A 26,946-nucleotide genomic window follows, 5' to 3' on the forward strand; every position below is an offset into this window, starting at 1 on the left:
TAGAGGCATTTGAAGACAGATTATTGTCTGGGCATATTTCGCAAAAAAAGTTCGTTTTTTTTCTGCAAACCAAACGGGGTATGGTCAAACAAATGAATTTGCAGACTAACAAGTCGCACTGGGAATGTGTCGTCCTTCAACCATAGCTTATCGATATCACTCAAATAGAGATTGAACAGTACTGCAGCGAGGTTGCAGCCTTGTTTCACTCCAACGCAGGTGGAAATTGGCAAAGTTAGAGCCCCATTCTGATTTACCCTAATCAAGTAGGTGGTGTGCTCATGTAATTTAGATAGTAAGGATATCAGTAAATCAGAAAATCCGGCTTGTGGCTTTTTTTTCCAAAGCATTTTCCGTATCACACAGTCGAATGCAGCAGATAAGTTGAGCGCCACCAGGTACACTAGTGCTGTGTTGCTCACCTTGCTCTTGGCTAAAATGTGTGCCAGGACAGTGGCGTTCAGTGCCATTCCCACCTGTCACCTAAATCCGACCTGATAGCGTGATAGAGTAGGATGAATTTTCATGTGTTGGACAATTTCCTTCAGAATTAAGAATGAAAAAACTTCTACTGGTGCATCTAAAAGAGCAATAGCACTATAGTTGCTTGGATCAGCAGGACTTCCTTTTTTGAATATGGGAACAATTATAGCGGAAAGCCATGATTTGGGGATTCTGTTCAAGGAGTAAATATTGTCAAATTTGATCTTTAGAATGTATGCCCACAACTGAGGGGCCTGTTTTATCACACAGGCCAGAATACCACCCGAACCTGGCGTTCTAGAAGGGTTCATTTTTGAGATTGCCCATTGCACGTCTTTGATGGACCAAGGGCTAGCATTGTTCTTCGCGTGCAAGTCGAGGTTTACCATTACTGCTTTAAATTTGTCAGGTAGTTTGTATTTATCTGTGAAGAATTCGGACCATTTTGCTGCAGAAATCGAAGTAAAAAGACAGACTTCCCGAGGAGACAATATTTTACTGAGTGATGCCCAGACCAATCTTCTATTATTTCGACATAGATTAGTTAAGAGTTTTTGGTTTTCCCTCATATGCTATTGTTTAATAATGAGGCGACATCTATTCCTGTAAGTATTACAGATGGTTTTTCTCTTTTGTAGATAAGTAGTAAGTGGAAGATTAAGTGCCTTGAGCTCTTGAAGCGATCGGTTTCAAACTATTTTTAAATCTCTCACTGCTGAATTGGAATAGTGAGCCTGCTTGGTTCTCATTGCAGGCTCAGCTTCAATGAGTTTAGTCAAAACATTTTGGATGATTGAGTTGTTCATTTCTTCTTTTCGTTGAGATACACAAATTAAGAGGGTACCGTTAGATAACATAAGCTACTTGGAAATGAGATTACCCAATTTATTACTTAAATAAGGGTTCCATCGAAGTGATACATTGGAGTGGTCTGTGGTAACATGTTGTAAGCTGGGTGCCGTATATAGTAACGGACATGGATGATCAATAGACGTGTGGATAATTATATGATCGCCCAACCCTGGATTGTTTGTTGTTATTGGGGTGCAAAGTGCAATCAAGTTGGTAGATGCTGCAAAGAAATCAATGCACAAAGTTTTAGATACACTATGCCATGTATAAGGAAGTGCAGTAGACTCATGGGCTAAGAACTGAATGTCCCATGATGCCAGAAATTCCACCCATCTAAGTCCTCAAGCAATTGTTAGAGAGTGACTTGCTGGAGTTATCCGGTTACCTTGAGATAGGTTTGGACAGTTACAGCACACATTGAAGTCCCGCCTATGAGAATTCTATAGTCGGGGTTGTGCAGTAACATGGTTTCAAAGATTAAATCAAGTTGAGTGAACATTGAGTCAAGAGGTTTCCTAGCGGGATACCAATATAAGGAAATCATCAAATATGCCTCCTTCGTACCTGCTGGTGTCGCTAATTCAATAACAAGGAGGTCCTCTAATTCAGCCACTACTTTGGTTGAGACATCCAAGGCATTGCTGATTAAAATAGATGAGCCTGCATGAGGTTTGCCCACCCAACCTCCTTCAGGGTTTGGTTTTGTGAGCTTAACAAATGCAAAAAGAAAGAAAGAAATACATGTTAGGACCTACATAGTTAAATAGACATTGGGACTACATAAGGATCACCGCATCTGAATACTATATACTCTGATAATTCCTAACTTGATCTTTGCTCCTGCATTGCAACTGCTGGGACTGCATCAAAAACCAGGCTCATAAACAAAGTTATAAAATGGCTCTTGATACAACTATCATGAAGACACATGTCTGATGCCTGCATCTCAGTAACACACATACACATTACAGATTGGGGAGAGCAGAACTGGTTGATAGGGAAAGAGGACCAATCCCTAGAAAGGGAGGGATATTTAAAGGAAGTCAGGAAGCTGGAAGTTGTGGTTGTACCAGGTGTGGTCAGTGGTGGAGGACAACCAAGAGACCATCAGGATGAAGGTCAGAGCAGCAGATTGTGGAGGAGATTATTCGCGAAATTGCGGCGTTGGTTACGGAGTGATAGCGGTTCTGCAGTGTAAGTGTACATGTGACGAAAAGGTAGTCTAAGCTGCGCGTGGGAGGAGGCTGGTACAGAGTGAAAGGAGGATGGTTAAGTAGTGGTGTGGGAGGAGTGTAGTAGTGGGAGGAGGTGTCTAGTACTAGGCGGAGGAGCATAGTTGTGGGAATTGGAGTGTAGTAGTGGGAGGAGGAGGAGAGTTGTAACTAGAGAAGGGGAGTAGGCAGTGCTTTAAATGGGCCGGTCCTTACCCGGCCCTCAGCACTTCTTATTTTTGAGCATTTTAGTACCTGCACTTCCCAATGCCTGAAAGAGAGTACCGGTACTCAACTATGTTGCGCAGTGAAAATGAAAGCTTTTCATTTCACTTTATTGCAACTGAAAGGACTAAGCTTTTGCTGGGGAAAACAGTGCCCTTTCCCTCCTCTTTCCACCCCCTACAGTGCCCCAGTAATGTTTCATTCAGGGCCCACCCTGCAGAACAAAAGGAGAGACAAACATGCAGCTGCTGTGCTCTCAGCACACGAGACGTGGACACACAGTTTCACTAAGTGGGCTTCACTTGTGACCATTGGTGTCTTTGATGGAGCAGAGATTGATTTGGAAAGCATGGAAAGTTACTATTTAAAGATGTTTCTTTGTTATTAGCAGTGCCTGTTCTAATATGTAAATATTTAAGTAATTGGAGTTGTGATGGAACGTTTTCGACTGGAAACCTGCACACAGCTCCGGTTACCTACCGAATTTCTTATTAGCCAATAAAAGTGAGCAATAATAAAACGCCCCTTTTAAAGCTTAGTTTACAGCTATGATATCTGCTAGTTTGATACGCAAAAAAGAAAGTCTAATTTTATATGGATATTCAAACTTTCTTAACACAATGCATAACAACAAACTGGAAGTGTGTGTGTAGGAATCTTAGATACACTGCTTTACCAAAGTGTGTGCTCCTTGGTACATCATTTAACCTCACTGGTGCCTGCAAACAATAGGGTGTGCCTCAAAAGTACCAGTGCCCAAAGTGCCGGGCCAAAACGCCAGGTGCCAAAATCGTTGCGCTGGAATGTCTGGCTTTATAGCTTGGTGAGTACCTGCACTTTATTTCCATTCAAAGCACTGGGAGTAGGGAAATGAATTGGGAGGAGTTTGTACATCAACGGGTGAAGGCGAGGAGTGGGATGAGTGAAACATCAGAGGGGCTGAGACTAAGGGGGAGTAGTAAGTTGAGGGAAGTGACAGAAAGAGTAGTGGAGAAATAGTGAGACGGCGAAATTGATCTGGCCTGAATTCATGAGTAAGTGCAAGGCACTAGTCAATCTCCCTTTAGAACACTAACGTATTGCTAGATTCGGAACAGTTAGGGAGTTCATGAGGGAGTTTAGATGGCCGGCTTGTATGGAGGCTAAATATAGAAGACAATGTTGTAGATTGTAGGAGCCACCCTTCTCTAGATCTAACCAGGGGTTGCATACGCCTGGGTTAGGGAGGAGGTTCAGGGGCAGACCTAAGGTCCCTCAAACGAAAATAAAAACCCTTGAACTATCCTCAACACTGAGGAGTGTTTTCTGTGCCATCTGTGACAGAAGCAATACACAAAACACAGCTTCAGACTTAGCAGACAAACTGTTTACTATAAAACATAGTCAGAACGAATTCGCTTGATCAGTGCTAGTTTCACTCTTCTGCAGGAATGCACCAGGCACTGCGCACGAGTGGTGCACCGGGAAGGAGTCTGCACCCACCAAAATGGCTTTCAGCAAAGCAAAATGGCACCAGCGCTACGCTCTCTTGGGCTGCTAATGTGCCAGTAAAAGCCCTGCTAATTAAGACATCCGCTAAGCCAATAATGTTAATTTAATTAGACGAATCGGTGAGCATTACGTTGGAAGGTTTACGTAGAACTGATGCAGACATGCGCTGGTACAGATGCTGTGGTGGGTTGTACCTCACCAGCAGAAATACAACATGAATTTGGACGGGGTACATGTTGGATTTCAGGTTCTACTGGAGAAAAGAGGAACAAAAGGAAAACAAAAGAATGTGGAAGAAAGACCACGCCTATCATAGGGGAGACATGAACAACTGTAGTCTGGGATGACAGGAGAACCTGGTCATTATAAGCAGTCAAAAGAAACACCAAGAAGTAAAAATGAGAGAGGAGAGGAAACTAGAAACACAAAATAGACAATGTCTAATAGATTGACCTTCTTAATAAAATGTACATAAAACATACAATATGCAAAACGAATGAACAAGAGAAGTAGGCATGCCACACGTAGAGAAATAGGACAGAAAAAGAAATTGGAAAAGAAATGTAGAGAACAAGAAAGCAGCGAGAAAAGGGAATAGAAGAAAAAAGGTACACCTAACAGGACAAGGATAAAAAAGAAGAATGCGAGAAAGGAAGTTGTTAACAAAATCTTGTCTTGCTTTCGAAACTCTTTTTATACAAAGGTTTGTAATTCCCTTTTGTAAAGAGTTTTAAAGCTAACATAATATAGTTAGTGAAATTAAAACAATAGGTTGACAAGATAGTTCAGCAGGTCAAGGCATCAACTACAGAATTCTGTGTGTAAACAGAGAGCCACATTTTGGTTAAATGATTAATGCTCTGCAGGAGCACAACAATCAGTAGTAGTGGTGAAAACCCCTGGTCAGGTGAACACTACCACTAAATCAGCAATGATCCCAATCATAAAGGTGAAATAGGCATAACATGTACAAATGGATGTCATTGTTTGTTTACAGAGTGTGTTGTGAAAGATCTGACAAGTGACTGTCGCAAGAGAAGAAGTGCTGCTGCTGATTGTGAAGCGACTACTGTAACCGAGTTACAGACCTGACACTAAACATTGATGGTATCGGAAGGTTTTAAGAATTGTAAGCAAGTTCTCACCCATTTGTGTACTAGATTGAACATGCAAGCCCCTGAAGAAGTTCCTGTGATTTCTCATCCAGCCAATCAGGACCTGAACATGTTGGGCAGGCTGACATTGGAATTATTATTGTGTGTGTGCATGTTTTAAAAGGTATAGAATAAGGTGATGATCCTTATTGGTGAATGACGATGAGAACAGGGTGTCGCCAAGAGGATAGAGTTGTGCTCCTGATATTACATGGCTATATGAAATTAAATGAAATGTTTGCACTTATGAACGAATGTGAGTGGATGAAGTGAATTATTGTGAGGGTGCTATTTATTAGAAGATCGTTGATATTATTGTATTTGCATTGTATGTATCTAACATAGGGAGGGTGTTAACACAAGACAAGCTTTGTTTACATGATAGGTTGGAGTTGCCGTATTGATGAATTTCAGGTTTTTTGAGAAGGTACACGGATTCTTTGACATTCCCTTGTACGTGGTATATGTCTTGTACTTTGCGGATGCACTTTTGACATAGCATTAGTACTTCCTGGTGCACACGGTTTGATACTTTCTTCGTTGTTGATATCAGTACCAGGGTACCCGAGTGCAGACCTCCCTGGGGTCTCTTTTGTAGGGGTTTTTGATAACATGAATGGTACACCACTTTAACCACTTTAAGGTAGCACTGGCCGAGGGCAGGCTACACTCTCCAAGGGGGTGTGAGCCAGCTAGTAAGCATCCGAAACAAGACTAGTACCGTGGTGCCAAAGTAAAAGAATGTCCAATCAAGATTCTGTAATAAGAGTCATTAATTAAACTAAAAATACAAAAAACACTAATCAAACACAGCTAAACCCGCCCCTGTGAGAAAAAGCACAGAAATGCAGGGTTTGTAACGAAAGGGGGGGGTACTCTGGGTCTGACGAAGGCAGTGCCCATGTAATAGTTTTATCTGCAAAATTATCTTCACTGAGCATGTCTTTTAAAAAGGTGCAGAATAGGGCATTACTAGTCAGTAGGGCCTTATGGGGCAGGCCAATGGGACAGCACAACTTCAAATAACTTTTTTCGAATGTTCTTCAGGCTCAACAACATCGAGAGACTTCTAGGAGCTTTACACTGGGTCGAGTCTGACTCGAAACTTTTTGAGTTGGTTGTTCCCAATGAATCACATGCATTGAGACCGTAAAGTCAGCTCGAGATGAGCCAGCAATGCTGTGTCATCGTGTAGGATGACACAGCATTGCTGGCTCATCTCGAGCGACCGCCATGTCAAAACTAGGCATGGCTTATTTGTAGTATTTAATCTGCCGCCACGTCTTTTCAGTACACAATTACATAATGTTGGATCAGAGGTACCCGTGGTAAAAAGCAGCCCCTGGTTACTGGAACTTTGGGTTCCATCGGGCTGCTAGGAGGGATGCACATGTCACCCTGAAACTGTCATGTTGTCAAACTACAAGGCTGCTGCTGATCGGTGTCAGTATACAGGTTCAACAGAGTGGCATGTTTGCATTATACTTTCCAGCATGGAGCCTTTTGAAAATGGGATCTGATTGGCAGATCTCACTTCCATAGACGTGCATCATTTTATAATGAAAGTGAATAAAAAGCTCAGGCAATTCCACCCTCACAGAGGGCACTCTGTCACACACTCGTGTTAATCCTAGTCGGGCTTACCCAGACTTGTATCCTTCTAAAATGATTAGGATTGCCATTCAGTTGGGTGCTAATACCTGTGTAGCATTTGTACCAGTAGAGTGTTGCAAGACTGTGGAAGCAAAATGTAGGAAAGTCAACAGCTCGTGACTTACATTGCACATCCAGGACGTACTGCGTCTGCTTCTTCTGGCCTCGCAGCGCGGGGTGCGTCGCCTCACACGTGACTATGCCGCTGTTGTCCTTGCGATCGACAGGGAAGCGGACGGTGTTGGTGATGCTGAATGTTTTGCCGTTCTCTTGCTTGCTGCTTATACCTGCGAAAACATTGAGGAATACATCAGAGGAGAGGATACGGCCCAACAGGCACAGATGGGGAATACAACACGCGTATTGAATGGAGCTGGCCTTCACTTGGAGGAATGCACAATGTTGTGTGCATTTAAAAGGCTTGCAGAAACGGATCATAATACATACTCTGTGCTCACAATGGATGCCAGTGTAAATTTCAGGACCTTGGACAGAGCTGCAATAAAAATTAAGTGGCAGTCTTGTGATCAATGCTACACGCTTTGCTTAGGTAAAAGCAGCCGGAAACCGTTCGGAGAATGTGTTCAATGCAATGCCACATTGTTACACAGACATACAATTCACCACAATACACCTGAAACCTTGTTAGCCTTTTCACAGGAAACCCAGTTAATTATTGCATTGGCTTAGAATGCTAATGTCCAAGAATGTATAGTTGAAACGTTTTATTTTGTGAACATAGTTTTACATCCATCTTCATTCAAAGTAAACGCAACGCAGGTGCTGAGCTTTACTTGGGTGTGTGTACAGCCTACACGTTGCTTACACAAATGCATAGCATCACACTGCCAACAACACAAATACTTTTTTTTGCTTGAACTATTGATTGCTAATGAGGGCAAATATATTCGTGTTCATGCATTTTCTGATTTTGCTTTAAATACTTCGTAGTCATAATCAACCAGCACACAGCAAAAATAATTAATGATTGCGCTTTTCTAAACTATCCATTATGTTTCTGGTACATCTCTCCCCATATTCACCACCTCCCAGGAGTTGCTACTTTTGCTCCCATGCCCACCGCTATGGGCAGGTTGAGGGCCTTTCCAGTGTTGCACTGAAAATGTGGCCTATGACTGCAGCGTTGCAAAAGTACTGGGATCATATGTAAAGGTTTTCTGACAAAGACTATTTCCCAAAATGCCATGCACGTCGCGTTGACACCGGTGGGCGGAGGAAGAATAGGGCCTGCGCAGGTGGGCGCTAGTTTGCTTGTCCTGCGGTGTTTGTTACAGGAGAATTCTTAGGCAGCTGCCCCGCTAGTCCCAATTCCTTGTTCGTGCTTCTGATAAGAGTTTGCTATGCTTGTCAGTTTCTATTTACTTCTTTGGTTTATGTTGTTTAGCAATCCTCTTGTGAGCCAGGCAGCGTTTCACTGTGAATTCCGTTCATGCCGCTTTCATCGTAACTATTCCCTCGGCAGCATACTTGCCAATATTCTGTGACCAAAAACCTCTAGGACTTTTCAAGTTTCAAAAATAATACTTTGCATAACAATGACATCACAGGAAAATACAAAATATACATTGTTGGCACCACTGAGGCATTCTAAAATACACAACCCATCAAACAGCACGGTGGTCAGTCATATTTTAGAATGCAATCATTTAGAAAGTCAAAATGTCGAAAAATTATTTTAGAAAAAAATAATGTCAAAAACCAATAATGTCGAATTATTTCTGCATTTTTTCGAATTTTTCGAGAAAAAAAAATATAATAATAATTAAAATGTGTTGAGTATGAGGGGTGAGAGGGTGGTGGAGGGGTGAGGGGGTGACCGGGGGGTGTTGGGTGAGGGGGCAGGGGGGGGATCCCCCCCCCTAGTAAATGATACTCTTCTTGTTTATTTATTTATTGATAGTGCTAATTGACATTTTTTTTTTTTACATTTTTTTTTCTAAAAACGGACTTTTAATTATATGTATAGGTTTTCGACATTATTGTTTTATTGTTTTCTACATTTTTTTTTCGACATTTTTGTAAGTCGACATTTTTTTTTCTACATTATGACTATAAACCAAACAGCACAACATGGAAAGATGTTCAAATGTTTAAAATGTATAATGCTGAATGGTAAGTTAACACAGAATTATCTAACTTCACAGTAGGTAAACACACACAACTGGCAGGCAACGTTTGCCACTGCTCTGTAGCAGCTGCCTGGCCAATACATATTTATTCCTGCATTGGACAACATGCAGGCTGATACCCTCCTCAGTCTGATATGCAGATGCTGTGTGATGGTGGTACGCTCTGCCACTTACCTACACTAGTGGTTCACCTAAGGCCTGTCCAGGGCAGAGTCATGTACCTGCCAGGTCACTGGATTGGCCTGAGACCATCACTCAAAGTGATCATTTATCTGCCCACCGCACAGGCAGACTAACTCATGTGTTGCATGCTTTGTCCCGGGCTGCTCTCAAGCAGCCTGCCTTAGAGTCACATAAATGACCTGCCCCTCTAAAAAGCAGTAGGATCTGTCACCCAAATCTGTAGGCGGTAGGACTGCTTAAAAAGCAGTAGCCCACTGCCTAGATCAGTAGGGTTGGCAAGTATGCGACAGGCTGGGAAACACTGAGGTTGGGACAGGAAGTGATGCAAGAAGTGGGTGCGAGGTAAGGAGGGGGCCCTAGGATAGTTGTGTGTTTGCGTGTGTGTGTATGTATGAGAGAGTGTGTGACGCAGAACACGATGGAGCTGGCGAGCAGACAAGGGGTGCTTGGGTGTCCCCCATGGGACACAGGATAAGGGGTGGGAGGAGGAGGGCAGGGGAGAGAATGGGAATTGCAGGGGTGTCCACCGCATAGGAAGACTCACTCCCTCATTCAAACATATGACACTATATACACACACACACACACACACACACACACACACACACACACACACACACACTTACATGCATGCACACCTATTTGCACAAAATAAACGTTCTTACCTTTTCAATCCGTTGGCCCAGAGAACGCGGCCTCCTGCTCCCTGCAATATCAATGTGTGTTCCTCTAGTGCAGAGGAGCTCCACATCATAGGGTGGGGGAGCCCTATGACTTGAAAAAGAAATAGTTTCTCTTTGAAGTCACTCTGACTCCATAAAGACATTATTTCCATTACAGGACCGAACTGTAATGGAAATAATTGCTTTATGAAGGCATAGTGACTTAAAAAATAAACTATTTTTTTTTCAAGTCAGAGGGTTGTACCCCACCCCATGACATAGAGGACTCCAGGAGGTTCGTTCCCATATCGGAAATAATTTCTTAATGAAAGCAGAGTGACTTGAAAAAAGAAACTATTTATTTTTGAAGTCTGAGGGGGCCCAAAAGGACATGTGGCGGCGGGACCGCCTGCACCACTGGGGCGGCTGGGGCCCCCGCTACAACAATGGTCCCTCCATAACAACTAAAAACGAAGCAGGAGGAACCAATACTACATTGAATGTAGGACATTGGATTGGATTATTATATGGGGGCAAAAGCATGGTTTTGTAGGTGTTATGTATTTAGTAACTAATGAAATAAGGCACGTTGCCAATTTTTGCTGGCATGAATCCATTGGTTTTCCGAGGAGCTCTTGCTGTGAAATGGTCCACCGAGATATTCAACATAAATTCTAAGTGATCCCGAGATTGGCTGAGAATGGCATTAACTTAAAAAAAATGTGTGGAAGAAAATTCACCTTTGTAAAAGTTGATGTATTTCTGGAGATTTGCTGAAATCATAAAGACTGAATTCTAAATCAAGGTCACTTCCACAGAAGTCTAAAAGAGCAGAATATCCAGGCCCATTAATTTCCTAGTCTCTTCCTGAATGGACCACATGTAGAAAAATCTATCAGCAGTTACCACTACCACTTCGTTTGTGATATTCCAGTTTAGATCAGCGGCCTGCAACCTTTGGTTCCCCAGCTATTTCAAACTGCAAGTCCCATCAGCCTGCGCCAGCAGTCAATTGCAAGGGATCTTGGGAATGTGAATAAGTCACAGGTTGGGGTTTGGAGCAAGGGAGTGGGGCTGACCTTAGGGCCGTGGACAATGGCCTGCTATGTGATGCAGGCCACAAGGTGGTAACTGGGCGTGTCAACCAGGTACCCCACTCCCTCCCCAGCCTCAGATGTATAACATATCCTATCAATGGGAAACTCCTTGTTATCTGAGAAACATAACTTCACTGCAACAACCCGAGATAGAAGGTGTGCGTATCAACTTCCGTGGCACTACTGGTCCAGGGATGAATATTGGTTTCTAAACTATCAATCAGCCCCACACATAGTACACCAGAAGGGATCCGAACAGATTGGAAAAACAAGTAAATTATAAACCTCCTTGTCCAATTTTGGTAACGTGGAAGGAACGGCAGGCTTAACTCTGCAAGGTTGTGGATCGTGGGTTAGTTGCAATACAACGAAAATACAATTATTACCCAATGATAAAAGGCAATGCTCAGTCAAGGTTGTATACAAATATCTACTTTATTATTATTACAACAGACTGTTCTAGCACACTACAAAATACATCCCACCCTGTAAAAGAACACAGAGGACAGACAGATTCACGAAAGGAAGGGGATGCACTCTGGATACTGAAAGGAGTACAGTCGGTAAAGCAATCAATCTTAACTGTTCAAGGTAATTTGGTTTCTGCACCAAGGGAGCCAGAGGCTGTAAATGTCACTAGGAGCCTTCGGAGAAGGACCAGGGGGACAGAACCACAATATACCTGGTGTTTGAGAGGATCTTGATGCTCGAAGTTAGTTCCAGGACACTTTGCAGCTCCTGCGATAGAGCTCAAGACGGGAGACTGCTGCGGTTATCAGGTGGCAGGCAGTTCAGCAAACAAGGCTGGGTGGACGGCTGCATTCTGGCTTAAACGGCGGCTCAGGGTCAAGAATTGTTGTCTCTATGCTGGTTGGTGGAACTGTAACGCTAATCGAAGCATCTTGGACGGCTTTAGTGACTACCGCGTAACAAAAGTCAGTGGTGCAGCCGGTCGCGGTTCGAGGGCTCAACTGTCTCGAAAATGTCATTAAAAGAGGGACGCTGGTTGAGTCTTGTTGTGGCCCTCTTCCTAGCTTTTTCGTAGGGCTTGTGTCATCCTTTAAGGTGGACAGTCCAAAACTGAGGCGAGTGTTTGGAGGCAACGGCCTTGTCCTTTGCGCAGAGACTCTGACACTTCCCACCTAGGAAGCTTTCTGGCGGAACCTAGCAGGGCACGCTGTGTGCTGGCTGGGTGCTAGTTCTGGAGCTGCTGGACGGGTCCTCTAAGTCTGGTATCTCCCTCTGTTCCCTGGGAGATGTTTAGGGGGGGGTCTTGCTTCCCTCTTGGAAAACCTGGCCTTCCTTCGCTGGATGAAGCTGTAAGGCAGACTGTACCTTCAGCCAGGGTTCTTCTTACTCCTTTCAAAGTCGTGGATGATCTGCTAAGTGAGGGGCTAGCCCTCTTTTAAAGCCAAGTGGGCCCCACTGATTGGTGCAAGCTAAGTCTACCTTAATGTACAAATTCTGGGTCCCCACCAACAATCTTCTGTTATGCCTGAGGTCATAACCAGAATGCTTTGCAACCGGAACGGTAGGGAGTGACAATATGTACTACTAAGTCCTACCCATATTCCTGTCTGTTGTGGATCAAAGTGTCTCTCTTGTTAATTGAGTTCTCTATGACTCCTGATCAAAGGCAGGTCTCCATTGAAGTTTGTGTCGAGAACAGACTTTCTGTCTCCATCAAATCACATACTTCTTCCCTCTGAAAGGGGGTTCCCTGCAGGGGTTGCCTACTGTAAACAGACATGCCATTCACTGCCCTTGATACAGAGGGGTGGGAGCTAGCTTCAAGTTGACACATTACATATGAAGGAGCTGTTGGGGTTTCCTGTCACCTTTTGTTAGATCTGGGACCAGGCTTCTTCACAGGCCTGTTTTCATTTAACTGTCGTCAGTATGCACTGCCACCACACAGAACTTTGACAATAGAACAGGGCGGATCCATGGAGCCTTTGATATTTTAATTAGGCTGACCACGGCAGGAAGAAGGTGTGGCCTTCCCCCTTCAGAGATGCTTTGATGTACATGTGGCTGTTACATTCCAGCTAAATGTGACAGGGTGGACTCTGCCTGTAGGCTCTGTGTCCCCAGAGTACACATGACTATGTGTTTGTTGTTCTGTGAGCAGACAAAAATGTGAGTGGATTAGCCCCACACATTTTCTGAGGTTGATCTGCCATCATTCATTTTAATTACAAAACTTCAAGAAAAAGCCCAGGCAAGCACACACTCCCCGTACGGATGTTCAAATTCCTCGCAGAAGGGAAAGGTGAATTGCTTGTGGTTCCCCCGTGCGCATCCACCAAGAGTTAAACAGAAGCTCAATGGAGGCAGGTGGTTAGAACGCCTGATGTCACTGGCACTGCTAGCGAGGAGGTCCCCGGGCTATGCTCACAGTCCATTGCAGGCTCACAAGGGTAGGATTTTGAGAACAAGGATAGCGACTTAAGCTGGCTCAGATTAATAGAAGTGGCGATTAGCAGGAGCAGAAGCTGCACAAAGAGGGATTCCAAGATGCCATATACAGACTTTGTGACCATGCCTAGTGGTACCATGGCGTGGTCAACCTAAAATGGCCTACCCAAGACAGCTGAGGATTATGAAGTTTTGGTTGGCCAACCCAAGAAACTGGGGAAACTATAGTTCTTTTCGGCCATAATAAGTCACCAGAAATGTTTCAGATGGGCATCCTACCTTTCGCCTGTTACTAACGTTGGGTAAAATGTTATGGGTCATTTTAGTTGGTCTTCTTACTGTCATCTCACAATTGTGATAGATTACAACAACAAAAAATCACATTCTTTTTAACTTCACATGCTCAGGCGCATCCTGACTTACCTCCACATGCCTCGTAATGTGGAGACGTGTAATGCTTTGGTTCTCCCTCATGGCTGGATTATGTCAACAACTTCTGCCTGGGTCTACCCCAAATCATTATCCCCCAAATCTAATTCACTCAAACAGCTGCTGACCAGACGTCAGGCCTGAGGCTGGGAGGCCGCATCGCTCCGGCCTTGAAATCACTGCATCAGCTCCCTGTGGACACTTGTGTCCTATGCAAGACTCTCTATATTATTAGCCAAGTTTACTGGTGATCTGGCCTCAAGATCAAAAAGTAAAGTCCTAAGAGACATTTAAATTCTGACTCCTCCTTGCTTCTGCCCATTGTCTCCACCAGGAACAACCAGGGTGGCACAGACACAGCGAGTGCAGACATGCTTTATGAACTACCAACCACACTCCGAGCAGAAGAAAAAAATGTGTTGCTTATGAAAATGTAAGACTTTCTTATTAAAACACGGATGTTGAACCATGAAGCTGGTCTATCCTTTTGCCCGTCTGTACTGTTGTTACATCTGGTACTTTCTTGAATTTGTGGATACCTTCCTGCACTTACGGGGCATGGCATGTGTCCTAAGTCAATGTATGTTTTCTGTACTACACTACACTGACTTGCATTGGTCTTCCTCTTCCCACCCCCGTTTCCTCACGCTTAACTGATAATCAGAAGCTCCCTCAGACTTTGTTCCAAGGCTATAAATGATCAGAAATTCCCTCACACTTTGTTCCAAGGCTATGAATGAAGGCTATGAATGATAAGAAGCTCCCTCAGACTTTGTTCCAAGGCTATGAATGATCAGAAGCTCCCTCAGACTTTGTTCCAAGGCTATGAAGGATCAGAAGCTCCATCAGACTTTGTTCCAAGGCTATGAATGAAGGGTATGAATGATCAGCAGCTCCCTCAGACTTTGTTCCAAGGCTTTGAATGATCAGAGGCTCCCTCAGAGTTTGTTCCAAGGCTATGAAGGATCAGAAGCTCCCTCAGACTTTGTTCCAAGGCTATGAATGAAGGCTATGAATGATCAGAAGCTCCCTCTGACTTTGTTCCAAGGCTATAAATGATCAGAAGCTCCCTCTGACTTTGTTCCAAGGCTATGAATGAAGACTATGAATGATCAGAAGCTGCCCTAGACTTTGTTCCAAGGCTATGAATGATCAGACGCTCTCTCAGACTTTGTTCCAAGGCTACAAATGATCAGAAGCTCCCTCTGACTTTGTTCAAAGGCTATGAATGAAGACTATGAATGATCAGAAGCTCCCTAGACTTTGTTCCAAGGCTATGAATGATCAGAAGCTCTCTCAGACTTTGTTCCAAGGCTATGAATGATCAGAAGCTCCCTCAGACTTTGTTCTAAGGCTATAAATGATCAGAAATTCCCTCAGACTTTGTTCCAAGGCTAAGAATGATCAGAAGCTCCCTCAGACTTTGTTCCAAGGCTATGAAGGATCAGAATCTCCCTCAGACTTTGTTCCAAGGCTATGAATGAAGTCTATGAATGATCAGAAGCTCCCTCACACTCTTCCCAGATCACATTGGGCCTCTGAGATGTGCATTATGGTCTGGATCCAGGCAAGGAGAAGGACCATCAATCAGAGAAGATGAATCTGCCGGTGTCCATGGGAGCACATCATGGGCATTGCATGTCCATGGATACAGGCGCCACTGGGGTTGAGTCCTCAATGTAGTAGGAGGTAAGCGTTCCATGTTTATTGTGTCATGTGCCCTCTTTGAAAAATATAGTGTATCAGAATTCACTCACAGCACCATTCATTGAAATCTCTCACATTTGTTTTGCACTGGGGCATTATCTCTGAGGATGATTTAGGACTTTTCTCGGGATTTGACAGGTAACAGATAAGATAGCTCATTGGGTTAAAACATGGGCTGCAGATATCTGTGTGCAACCTGCAGATCACAGGTTTTGAATCTCTACCAGTCTAACAGAGAGGTTAAGGATTATATGGGTATGTTGAATGGTCGGCTTCCAAGGTTATGCTCTGGACCTGTGGCTCTCCAGATGTTTTGGACTATATATCTGGGGGTCAATAGACGACTCAACGCTAAGTAAACGTTACGACAGGTTTATTTTGTTCGCACCAAAGACGCTTGGTATTGAGGAACATCAATGTCTGAGCTCTCTCCAAGCCTCCTTATGCCTGTGGTCCTCAGTCCTTCCCTCACCCCTAAAACTAGCCATCATTCAGTCTCTGGAATGTATAATGTCCCATTCGTCTATCTAGGTCTTTGCGTGATCTTTTTTTAGCTGTAGTTGGATATATCAGGTGTCCCTGGTTGCTCTGATGAGCTCTTTCAGCACTACTTGACCCCAGTGTATTCAAAACAGCCCCCCGCCCCCGCCCGCACTAACCCCCTGGAACTTCTCTGGTACCACATCAGTAAAAAGCAAAAAAGTAAAAAGAAAACACCTATCTAGCCCTACCCAAAATATCTCAGGGACCACCGAGAGGCTTATGTACCTTCTCGCACTCTTAGATCCATGGATCAATCCAGACTTGCGCAGCCTAGGTTTAGGCTGGTAAAGGCCGGGGGCTTCTTTTACCTTTGATGTACAAGAACCCACGGTTTGGAATGCCCTGCCTAACGCTCTCAGAGCAATAGAAATGGCCACCGAGTTTAAGAAGAGGTTGAAGACCCACCTTTTTGACCTCCCTCTTGACTGAGTTCTTTGATTAATCCATCGTTTGTACACTTGACTGGCTCCTAACTCTTTAGCCCTCATTTAACCTGTCCTCATATGTGTCTGTCCTGTCTGTCTTTTATGTGCGCCCTGAGGCTTTTCGGGCATATGGCACATTACAAAATGTAAATAAATACATTAAATAAATCAAGAATTTTAGCAGAAGTCCATGTCCTTGGGTAGCTCCTTTCTTTCCCCTCTCCTGTGGGCCTTTCCTCTTACTCCTGCTCCTCAGTTCTTTCTCTCCTCTTATATTGTGGCTTTGCTTTTTGCCTCATCTTACCTTTCCACCTCGCCCCTCTTGCTCTTGTCCCCCACCTTGCCACTCCACCACCCAATATTTTGAGACTCTGCATACTGACTCCTAAGTACTGGCCTCCCGCCCACAGGTCAGCGAGATTGCAAATACAAAGTAAGATTGCCTGACCATAATTCCAAGTCAATTATTTGGGTTTTTTTTTTTTTTTTTTTAATAAAACTACAGTTCGATACTTAAATCGAACTTTTGTTATAATTGACCTTTCTCGCATCTCATCCGTCCTCTCCAGTGTTTATTCACAGTGTGATCATTGTGCTGGTGATAAGTTTGGATCACTGTTGATTAAAGATTTTTCTTTTCCTTTTCACAAGTAGTATTACAGAGAATCATGGTTAAGTAGTCAATTATCCTGCATGATAGCTTAATGTTATGGCCGGCGCTTACATATGACCACCAATCATTCGTGTCATAGTTCTGAGGTTTGAAGCTAGTTAGGTGCAGGGTCCGCTGTGTGATTGTGCCTGTGCAATCAAGTATCAAGTGCTTGAGGGACTCTATTTCGCTCGCATCACAGAATCGACATTTGTTGTCTACAGTGTCTTTCTTTTTTCGTATCCATAGCATTTCTCGATTGTTTAGGGCGTTCAGCCTAAATTTTAGAAACATGTTCCTGTGATATCGTGAAGGACAATTTAGAAGGTATTTTGGTGGCTTGTGTAGTTTTGTTTCCCCAAGACCTAATGGAAGACTCGTTTTTAGTTTCTTGCGTTTTTCAATGTTATGCATCCAGTCCCATTCTTCTAATTTTTTTTTCGCCTGTTGTGGTCGATCGATTAGGTCAGATTGACTTATATTTGCGGAGTTCATTATGGCTTCAAGTTTTTTTTTCCAAATTTGGATTAATATTGCTTGGGTGTCGTCATTTCTGATCTTGAAAATTTCGTATGCTGGTATTTTTTTGCTGCAGTACATTTTCCTAATGGTGGAGAGGGATTTCCAGATCACTGTCATATACAGCGAATTAAGTGCAAGTTCGTATCTCAGAGCCACTGTCGAGATGTAGTGAGGAAGCATCAAGGCGTGTTTCCAGAAGATCCCTTCTAGTCTTTGCCATAAGCAAAAATCCAGGTTCCAACCAGCTTCAGCTCCAAATACGATAGTTGGAATGACCTTCTGTAGATAGAAAGTCAGTAATGGTGCAATTGTAAATTTCCCGTATTCGTGATAGATTTTTGCTCCTTGTAATCCAAATTTGAGAGTTCTACTGGTTATGTCATTGACCCAAGCTGTTTCGCAGATGGAATTGTTGAACATCACGCCCAAGTATCTTATGGACGATACAATATTGAGTTTATCACTTGCAATTCGCCATATGAATCTTTTTCCTGCGTTTTTATTGGTATGACTGATGCTCATGATTTTTGTTTTGTCAGTATTGATCAGCAACTCATTTGATTTCATATATTCATTGAGTCGAGTCAAAAGTCGCTGTAGGCCAATCTGTGTATAGTCGATTAGTACTATATCATCTGCATAGATGATATGTTTGATTTGAGTGTCCTTGATCCTTGGCGAGAAACAGGGTACTGAGTTTAACCATTTCGGTAGGTCGGCTATAAAGATCTTGAATAGTTCTGCTGCCAGTGGGCAGCCTTGCTTGACGCCTTTATGAGTTGTTACTTGTTGGCTCAACTCGCCTTGTTGATTTAACCTAATCTGTATTGAGGTATTGGAATGGAGAGCTTTCAGGGGTTCTAGTATTGTTGGCGGACATTCCCACTTTCTTAGCTTTGACCAGAGTTTCTCACGATTTATTGTGTCAAAAGCTTGCCTGAGGTCTATAAAGGCAAAGAAGATTTGTCTCTTTGTGCGCAGCGCCTCAAGTTTTAGTATGTTTAGCACAAGTAGATTTACATCGACTCCGGCTTCCTCTGTGAAACCTGTTTGACGAACATCGTATATTTCTGCTTTGAGGGCCCATGAAGTGAGTTTCTTTCGAAGAAAGGAGCCATATACTTTCCCGATTGTGTCAAGTAGGGCGATTGGACGATAGTTCATCGGATCGTTCCTATCGCCTTTCTTATAGATAGGTACCACAATCGCCTTTAACCATGACTCCGGAATTTTCTTTTTTTCTGACACTATTCTAAACAGAGATTCCATGAACTTGGCCCAGTATGTTTTGTTTCCCTTCAACATGATATTTGAGATCTGGTCGGGGCCTGCTGCTCTTGAGTTTTTTAGCTTCTGAATTGTTGTTTCAATTTCATCGCTTCGAGGTGTTACGTCCCATGGTAGATCTGAGACGTTTTCTTGCGCTTGTGTGTCTTCATTCGGGATTTTGTATATTTCCCTGAAGTGCTCAACCCATTTGTTGCCATCAATCGGATTTGATATTGTCGATGTTGCTTTTGTATTGCCTTTATTTAGGATTGTCCAAATATCGCGCGTGTTTTTTGTAATCAGCAGTTGAAGCATCAGCTCCGCGCGATTTTGTTCTATTATTGCTGATTGTGCTTTTAACCAGTGTCGATATTCTTGTCGTCTTGTTTTTACTCTAATCGCGATATTGTCTGGTGATAGCTTTAATTTCTTGATCTGCCGCAAATCTTTCCTCATGATTTTTTTTGCTTTTGCGATAACGTCGCTGTACAGATGTTTGTTTGAGTGCCCAATTACTTTGGAATTTATGACTTTCGGTCGACAGTCCGTCAACAAGGGAGCATAGTTCACGATGTTTCCTTTATTTATGTCGGTGGTGAGTTTCCCGATTTGTAAATGGTTAAGCCTCAAGCGATTTCCCGCTGCGTTCGATGTGATTTGTACATCAAGTTTTTCAGGAACATCGCCCCAGTCGGTCTCTAGGGCTAAGCGGAGTAGATCGTGGTCGCTTTGAGGCATTGATATGATGTTAAGGGAATTCACTTGGCCAAAAAGATTTCTTGAGACCCAAATGTAGTCTAGTGTGTTTTGGCTATATGGTCCATGCCAAGTTGGGTTACATGGTTGGTCTCCTTTGGTTCTCCCATTGACCATGGTACAGTTTCTTATAGCGAGGGCGTCAAACCAGAGCTTTCCTCTCTGTTCAACCTTCTCAGGTTCCTTTAACGTATTTGTTTTTGTGATTTTGTCAAATTTGTACCAGCTACAATTTAAATCACCACATACTATGATGGTTAGGTTGTTGTATTTCATTGAGGCTTCATCTATTAGAGTTGTTACTGAGCCGATGAAGCTGTGTGTCGAAATCTTGGCAGGGTTCCAGCAGCCATTTATTAGCAGTAGAAATTGTTTCGTCTGCGTTGTTGTGGCAGATATTTGTATCAAGGTGCTTTGAACAAAAGGGTTTGGATTTCGGGATTCGAGCGGCGTCAGCCAGTTGTTGATCTTCAGTAGAGTAATTAAGCCAGAGAACGGCCGGCCGGTTGCATTTTTCCCGGCAGGATTTAGGAATGTAGTGAAGCCGTCACGAAATGGCCGTTCACGTATCCACGTTTCTTGTAGACATACAGCGAGGATGTTGTTCATAGGTACCTCGAAGTTGTTAAATAGATGACTAAACCCTCGAGTGTTCCAGGATAGCACGATTTGATCCGTGCTCGTCTTCTTCAATCATTGTTAATCTTGACTTCCTTGATGGGATTGAATTTCGGACCTGATTTTTCTGGGGGAACCAAGTGGCTTGTTTCCATTATGTTTTGTGATGGAATATACTAGGGATTTCCGCAGGTTTGCACATTGGTGGTCCAGGCCTACAGTTTTTTCACGAACATTGTTCCCCAAGATGTTTTGTTGTGATTCGTGTTCAGGTTCCAGCGTTAAATCGAAGCCAAAAATTAGAAGATCTTCTGTGGCTCGTAGAAGCATGTTTTTCACCGCTGAAGAGCCGATATGTAAGAGTACTTGGTCTGAAGTTAGGTCGGTTGGATACTCGACAATTTTTATGTCGTCTGACGATATTGTCCGTAGCACTGGAACGCATGCGAACAGTTTCATGACGTTTGCTCTATTTAAGTTGATCTCGTTGTCGTCAGATTGGATATTTTGGAGTCGTAGTTTCCAACATCGGTTATTATGTGTTTGATTTTTGCTTGAATGTACTCTGGATGTGTAGCGAGTTTTAAGGTTTTTTTGATTAGACGTTAATTTTGGGTTTAGCTTGGATATGTGTGGTGACGTTGGCCTCTCGGCTAGTCTAGTCATTTCTTTTTGTGGAGCCGGTCTGCTTGCTTTATTGTTAGTCAATGTTTTGTGTTGTTGCCACGTGCGAGATCTCGCAGTTTCTTTAAGTTGAAGTGTGATTGTAGGCTCATCTTGTCCTTCGCATTCCGCTGAATATGTGGAGAGATCACATAGATCAATTGTCGAGGCATTCACAGAACTATCGCTATGTGGTTCTTCGGATTCGAGACGCCGGCGTTTTGTGGATTGTTTATTGGACACACGGTTTTGACCATCATTTGAATCTTGGTTGGAGACGTCATTAGACTTCTGTTTAGAAGTTCTTGTTGTGCGTTCAAACAATTGTGGTTTTGTGGGTGTTGTGAGGTTCCTTATGAATTTTTTCACATTTGGATTTTTTACCTTTGTTTGTCCTTTTTTGTTTTCTTGAAGTAATGGATTGTTTCCTTGTCCTGCCGTTCTAGTAGATTTTTCTGTCCTGGAAATAGTTTTGGATGAACCAGTAAATATGTTAAATGAGTTCTTTGTGATGTTGGGGGGCATTGTAAATGACGTATTCTCGCAATTATTTGTTGCCACTAATGGCATGTGAACCTCTGCTATCGTGGAGGATTTGCCGGCATCAATTTGCGAGAGGGTTTTTGCATTTGTAGTGGCATCACAGCTTTGCTGAAGCTTTCCTTCCGATGACTTAGCATCGTTTTTCTCAGGACAATATGAATGCGACGTTACTTGGGACTCGGGTTTTTTGCTGGGCGCTGGTGGAGATTGATTGTCATGAAGGATCGGCGCCAGTGGTCGAAGACACTCGGTTTTTGGGGACGCGGTTGCCAGACTAGTTCCTTGGTCTTTTGATCTCTTATGATTGCTTTGTGGCGGGGCCGTTTTTGGCAAATTATCTCGCTTCAGAACATAATCAAGGTTTTGAGTTTGCTTGTCCGCCTTTTCCGAGTGGTGGCGCATCCATTTGACAGCCTCGAGCAGACCTTCCATTAAGGTATCGTTTTGGCAGTGATGTCTTGCGGCCAGATCACATAGCCGTTCCTGCCAACGAGTAGATATGTCTGCCTGTAATTCAAGTTGTTTTTGTATGGAGCTTGTAAAAGATTCAAGTTTGTCCATTTTATTTGTTAAATTTGTAAGCATCGCTCCTTGGTCGCTTATTGTCCCGTTCAGTGATTCGTAGAGTTTAGTGAAAGGTAGTAGGACAATTGATGAGGCAGCTACTACATTAGTGTGTAATTGAGTTAAAGTGGCAGCAGATAAGATCACTTGTTGCTCCAGAGGAATGGTGTCATTGGGTGTTTGATGTGAAAGTTCCATGTCACATTCGTTTTCTTGAAGTGAGGAGTTTAGTGCCTTTTCAATAATTATTTGATTGGAATTGTTTGAGTTTTTGATGCACGGAGTGCTAACATTTGTAGGTGTTGACATTGAATCATCGAAAGCTGACTGGTTTAGTTTTAATTTTAATTCGATGATTCTTTGAAGGCGGCGAGCTCTTGCAATGGAACTTGCGTCTCTGCATGCGGGCTTCAGTGTTGGGCTGGATCGCCTTTGTTCTGGACCTGTCGAAGGGCTACTTTCTTTGTCCAGATTGTTTTCCCCTATGTCTTCAGGGGCTTGGCATGCATAAGCACTTTGATTTTCGCTCTCCGTTCTCTGAGTGGTTTTTCGAGTCTCCATGTTTCTGTAGCTTGAATTTCCTGCGAGATTACTTCGCATCGCAGGCAGGTTGTGCTCATTATTCGGTTTTTGGGCTTCCTTATGTGTTTTTCCCACTCGTTCTTTATTTGCATCTAGTATTTTGTTCTTTTTGTTTTTTGTACTTGATTTGGTTCCAGTTGTGTCTTGTGGCATTGCTTTTGGAAGCAAAGACTCTATTGTGAGTGCGTGACTTTCCGTCAAAGACAGATTTATAGAATTAGCAGGGACGTTTTTGCTTTGTTTGTTTGTAGGTTGATTTTCATTTTCGTCCGAGATGTCTTCAGGCATTACTCTTTCCTCTTGCTCATGGGCACTATTAACGGGAGTTTCTTGGTCCGGGTTCGGCATATTGGTAGCATTAATTAGCTCAGCGTCGGAGACCTCGCTTCCCAAAAGGAGGTAGTTAGAGTTGCCAGACGGGTTACCCGGATCACCACTTGTCTTCGTAGGCTCTTTTATTTGTGTATTAGGTTGAGTAAATAAATCAGGCAGCACTCGCTGGCTGGAGTGGTTGGATGCCAAGGGTCGTGTTAAAGCCAGAGTTGTCGCGGTTTCAAGAGGAAGTGTATTAGTATCATTTCCAATTGCGACTACTTCAGTTGTCAGTTGCTCTTGCAGGTTTGTAATGTTGTTGTTTGAACAGTGATCATGGGAGTGGCTGTTTGTACAGTTATTTAAGTCCAGATTTGCTATCGGTAAAGCTTTTGACATATGTGTAGTGTTTTGATCGATAGTCGCTGTGTCTCGCAGATGAGCTTTGGAAGGCCAGGGTACGCTTTTACTTACTTTGCCACTACCATCTACGGGGGCTTTTAAGGCAGTCCAAGGGTTTGCCATTTTGCGGTAGTTTAGTGTTTTTCTCCGAGTCTGGGGGCCTTCAATGGTTCGCGTCATGTGCTTAGGGAATTCAAATTTCCTTGTGTTTTTCCTCTCCTCCTCTCTCTCTTAAGCGGTTAAGCCTGGGTACTTACGGTCGGCGAACGGCAGAAAAGCAGCAAACAGCCAACAGCAGAAGTCTCTGCAATCGCCCTTTACGCGGCCGGGCTTCACGCCGCAAGGGTCGCTAGGATGTTGTTTTGTATCCTGGCTTCCTGGAGTGGGCGGGGCCAATAGGTGGGCGGGGCTTTCCACCCGCTTCGTCGCTTCGTCGCGGCTGTTCTCACACTCGCACCTGTCAACCTCTCCAATTACGAGGGACGCGAGGGGCAGCACGACGTGTAGGTAAGATGAAATTGCTTGCACAGATGCAAGTAACAGAAATTAGCGTTTCTACAACGCAGCACAGCCAACAGCAGAAGTCTCTGCAATCGCCCTTTACGCGGCCGGGCTTCATTTGGGTTTTTAAGCATTTAGACAAAAGCTTTTGTCAATCACCCGTGGATCCGAAAAGGGCAGGTTGAGCTATGTCTGGGATGCAGGACTACATCTCCCAGCCTGAAAGCAATCCAGGTGTCATGAGGGACAACAAAGCCCAGCATGCAAACCTGGCTTTCAAACAAGGTTTGGCACTGACCACCCTCGTGTTATGCAGGTATATAGTGGTTTCTGTCTGCAGGCAGAGACTACAGGTTGGGCACAAAAGACTAAGCTCCACAGACAGCTTGCCTTCTAGGAGCAGTACAGATTGATATTTGGATGCCCTGCAATGAATGCACTTACATTTAAAAATGGACTCAGTGGTGAACCAGAAGAAGGAGTCCGACTAAATACTGCCATGTTTCAAGAATGTTTATTAAAAGTAAAAAGAAAACACCTATCTAGCCATAATTCAAAGAAGGAAGCTCCCTGCCTACGAAACTGAAACTAATGGTGCTCAAAAGACAACAGTCCGTAGTCCGAATAATAACCAAATAACTGGCCCTACCACTTCAAGAAAACCTAACAAATGGAAGAAGGTCGGGACAACAGCCCCAGTCTTGGCCTTCTGCCGGGCCCAATACTTGGATTTCTTTTCTTTGGGGAGCAGGTTTTTAAAAGTTCAACAAAGTTCTGGCAAAGTTCGGGCAAGGTTCATGAAAGTTCTGGCAAAGTTCAACAATTCCTTATGATGTGGTTCTCAGGCCTCACTGTAGGCTCTGTATGCCAACTTTTCATAGATTCCATAAGGTTTCCTGTTCCTCAGGAAAACAAGGCATTTTTTTAACAACTCCATCAATTTTGACTTGGTACCTTTCAAGGATCTTGTTTCACCTTCAAACACTTGAACCATCCAGATACTTCTGCTTCCAATTCTGTACATTATATTTGGGGTATCTTGGACTTTCCAAAGTCCTCTGGTCTTCTGAGAGACCTGTTTTAGCTTGACTTGGATAGGGCTTGTGCCTGCTCTAGTTTATAGGGCTCCCGTAACCTTTATGGCTTTCCCAGCCTCGGATACTACAGTCATTCTGTTTCTCACAGCTTTCCAAAGTCCTCTAGCCCTCGGATAGGCTAGCTTTATCTCTATTCAGGTTTATCAGCTTCCCGTAACCCTTAATGGCTTTCCCAGCCTCGGATCTTGTTTCTAGGACTCCCCAAATTCATCTGTCCCTCTGTCAGGCTTGCTTTAGCAGGGCCTTGGTCTGGCATCTATCAGTTTTGGTTTTCCGGGCTCTTGTAACCCTTGTGGCTCCTCCACCCTTGAGTGTCAATATTTTCAATTTCTCGGGGCTCCCCAAAGCCCTCTGGCCCTCGGATAGGCTTGTTTTCTCTCTATTTTGGGTTTATCTTTCTCCCATAACCCTATGGTTTTCCCATTCTCGAGTCACTCTCTTTGACCCTCTCCATTCCGTGACCTTTTTGGGAGCATTTGCTTCCCTTTCGCTGCTCGGCTCTGCAATTAATACTCTTCTTGTGCAGAGCTCGGGATTCCAGACTCTCTGCTGCAGTCTGGTTTTGGTGGCAGTGAACAAGCCCCAGGCTCACCACAGTTGCTTTACTGTCCCCACCTCCTTTCTGACTCGGGCTTCTTTGCCGTTCAGGACACCAGCCTTCCAGCGTTTTACGAGCGACTTGTTCGGTCCACACGCTACCGCTGGCTTCAATCTAGCATGGCTCCATCCCTCCAGGTTGTCTTCCCATCAGAGGATTGCCGCTGTGTAGGATTCTCTCTTCCTCCTTCAAAGTTCCTTCTGGTTTTATTTACGTCTTTACAAACAAAAGGGGTGTGTATTTCTTCTTTGAATGTGGCATTTAGGTGGAATCCAGCCTTCCCTGAAGCCAAAGAGATTGAAGAAATGTCACTATTGGGTAAATCCAAAACATGGTTAACAGTCTTTCCAATTCCCATGTAGGAGGATAGCGTGTTGCGGACAGGGAGTTTCTTATCGGAATGCGAGAGCCACTTTCCCAGACACCTAGGGAGGGTCTTGTGGAGCGAGCTCGCCTCCCTAGCCTCAAGGGGGATGGCTCCCCTCCAGGGAGACGGGACGAATTGTCGAGATTTGTCACAACTCTTAGAAAGATGCACACCAGGTTTACCAAGTTACTATTGATGCCGAGTTGCAATTTCTGAGTCGACGTTATTGAATTTTCGTTATATGCAGTCATGGAAATGGTAAGAAATTACTCTGTGATTCCCTGGGGGAGGGGTTGGGTTGGATGGAAAGGGTGCAGAGCAATGAGTCAGAGCTGGGGGTGCAGTCATGGCAGGCAAATGATAGTCTTGTACAATAAAATAGAGATGACATGAAATGAATAACAAAATAAACCACCCTGACAATATAAACAAATGCTAGCACAGCATTCTGAGCAAACGAGTATCATTGCAGCTTTATTTTCCCCATCCTGCAACGTGTGCATGAGCTAAACTGAAAGACACACACTTAATGGAAAAGCTTGTAGTCATTTCACACAGCCTGCAGCTTTATGCACGACTTTCCTTCTAGTCACCCACCATTCGCACCTCTTAAGGGACAACAGCCACTCCCAGTCATTCACTCGCTGCTGTATCTGCAGTCATTCAAGATTGATGGCATTTGAGTGCGATTACATTCAAAACAAAGACAAGTGAACAGAGCTCTGAGGTGGGCCTATGCTGCTGGTCACTTTCCAATATTTGCCCGTTTCCAAATCCTGGGAATTCCAGTCCACATTCAGCACTGATCAGCTGGATA

At 43.7% G+C, this 26,946-nt stretch overlaps 1 protein-coding gene across 2 annotated transcripts in view; it reads right to left on the minus strand.

Moving 5' to 3' along the window:
• The window catches only part of CADM4 (cell adhesion molecule 4), a 1,490,292-nt gene that overhangs the window by 278,047 nt on the left and 1,185,299 nt on the right, over positions 1-26,946 (minus strand). For both annotated transcript variants that reach the window (XM_069640887.1, XM_069640888.1), the window contains exon 5: positions 7,195-7,356. In XM_069640887.1, coding sequence (XP_069496988.1) covers positions 7,195-7,356 — 162 coding nt within the window. The remainder of the gene's footprint in view (positions 1-7,194; positions 7,357-26,946) is intronic.

This window comes from Ambystoma mexicanum, chromosome 1q (assembly GCF_040938575.1).
Source record: "Ambystoma mexicanum isolate Mex_15411 chromosome 1q, UKY_AmexF1_1, whole genome shotgun sequence".
Taxonomy (NCBI): Eukaryota; Metazoa; Chordata; class Amphibia; order Caudata; family Ambystomatidae; genus Ambystoma; species Ambystoma mexicanum.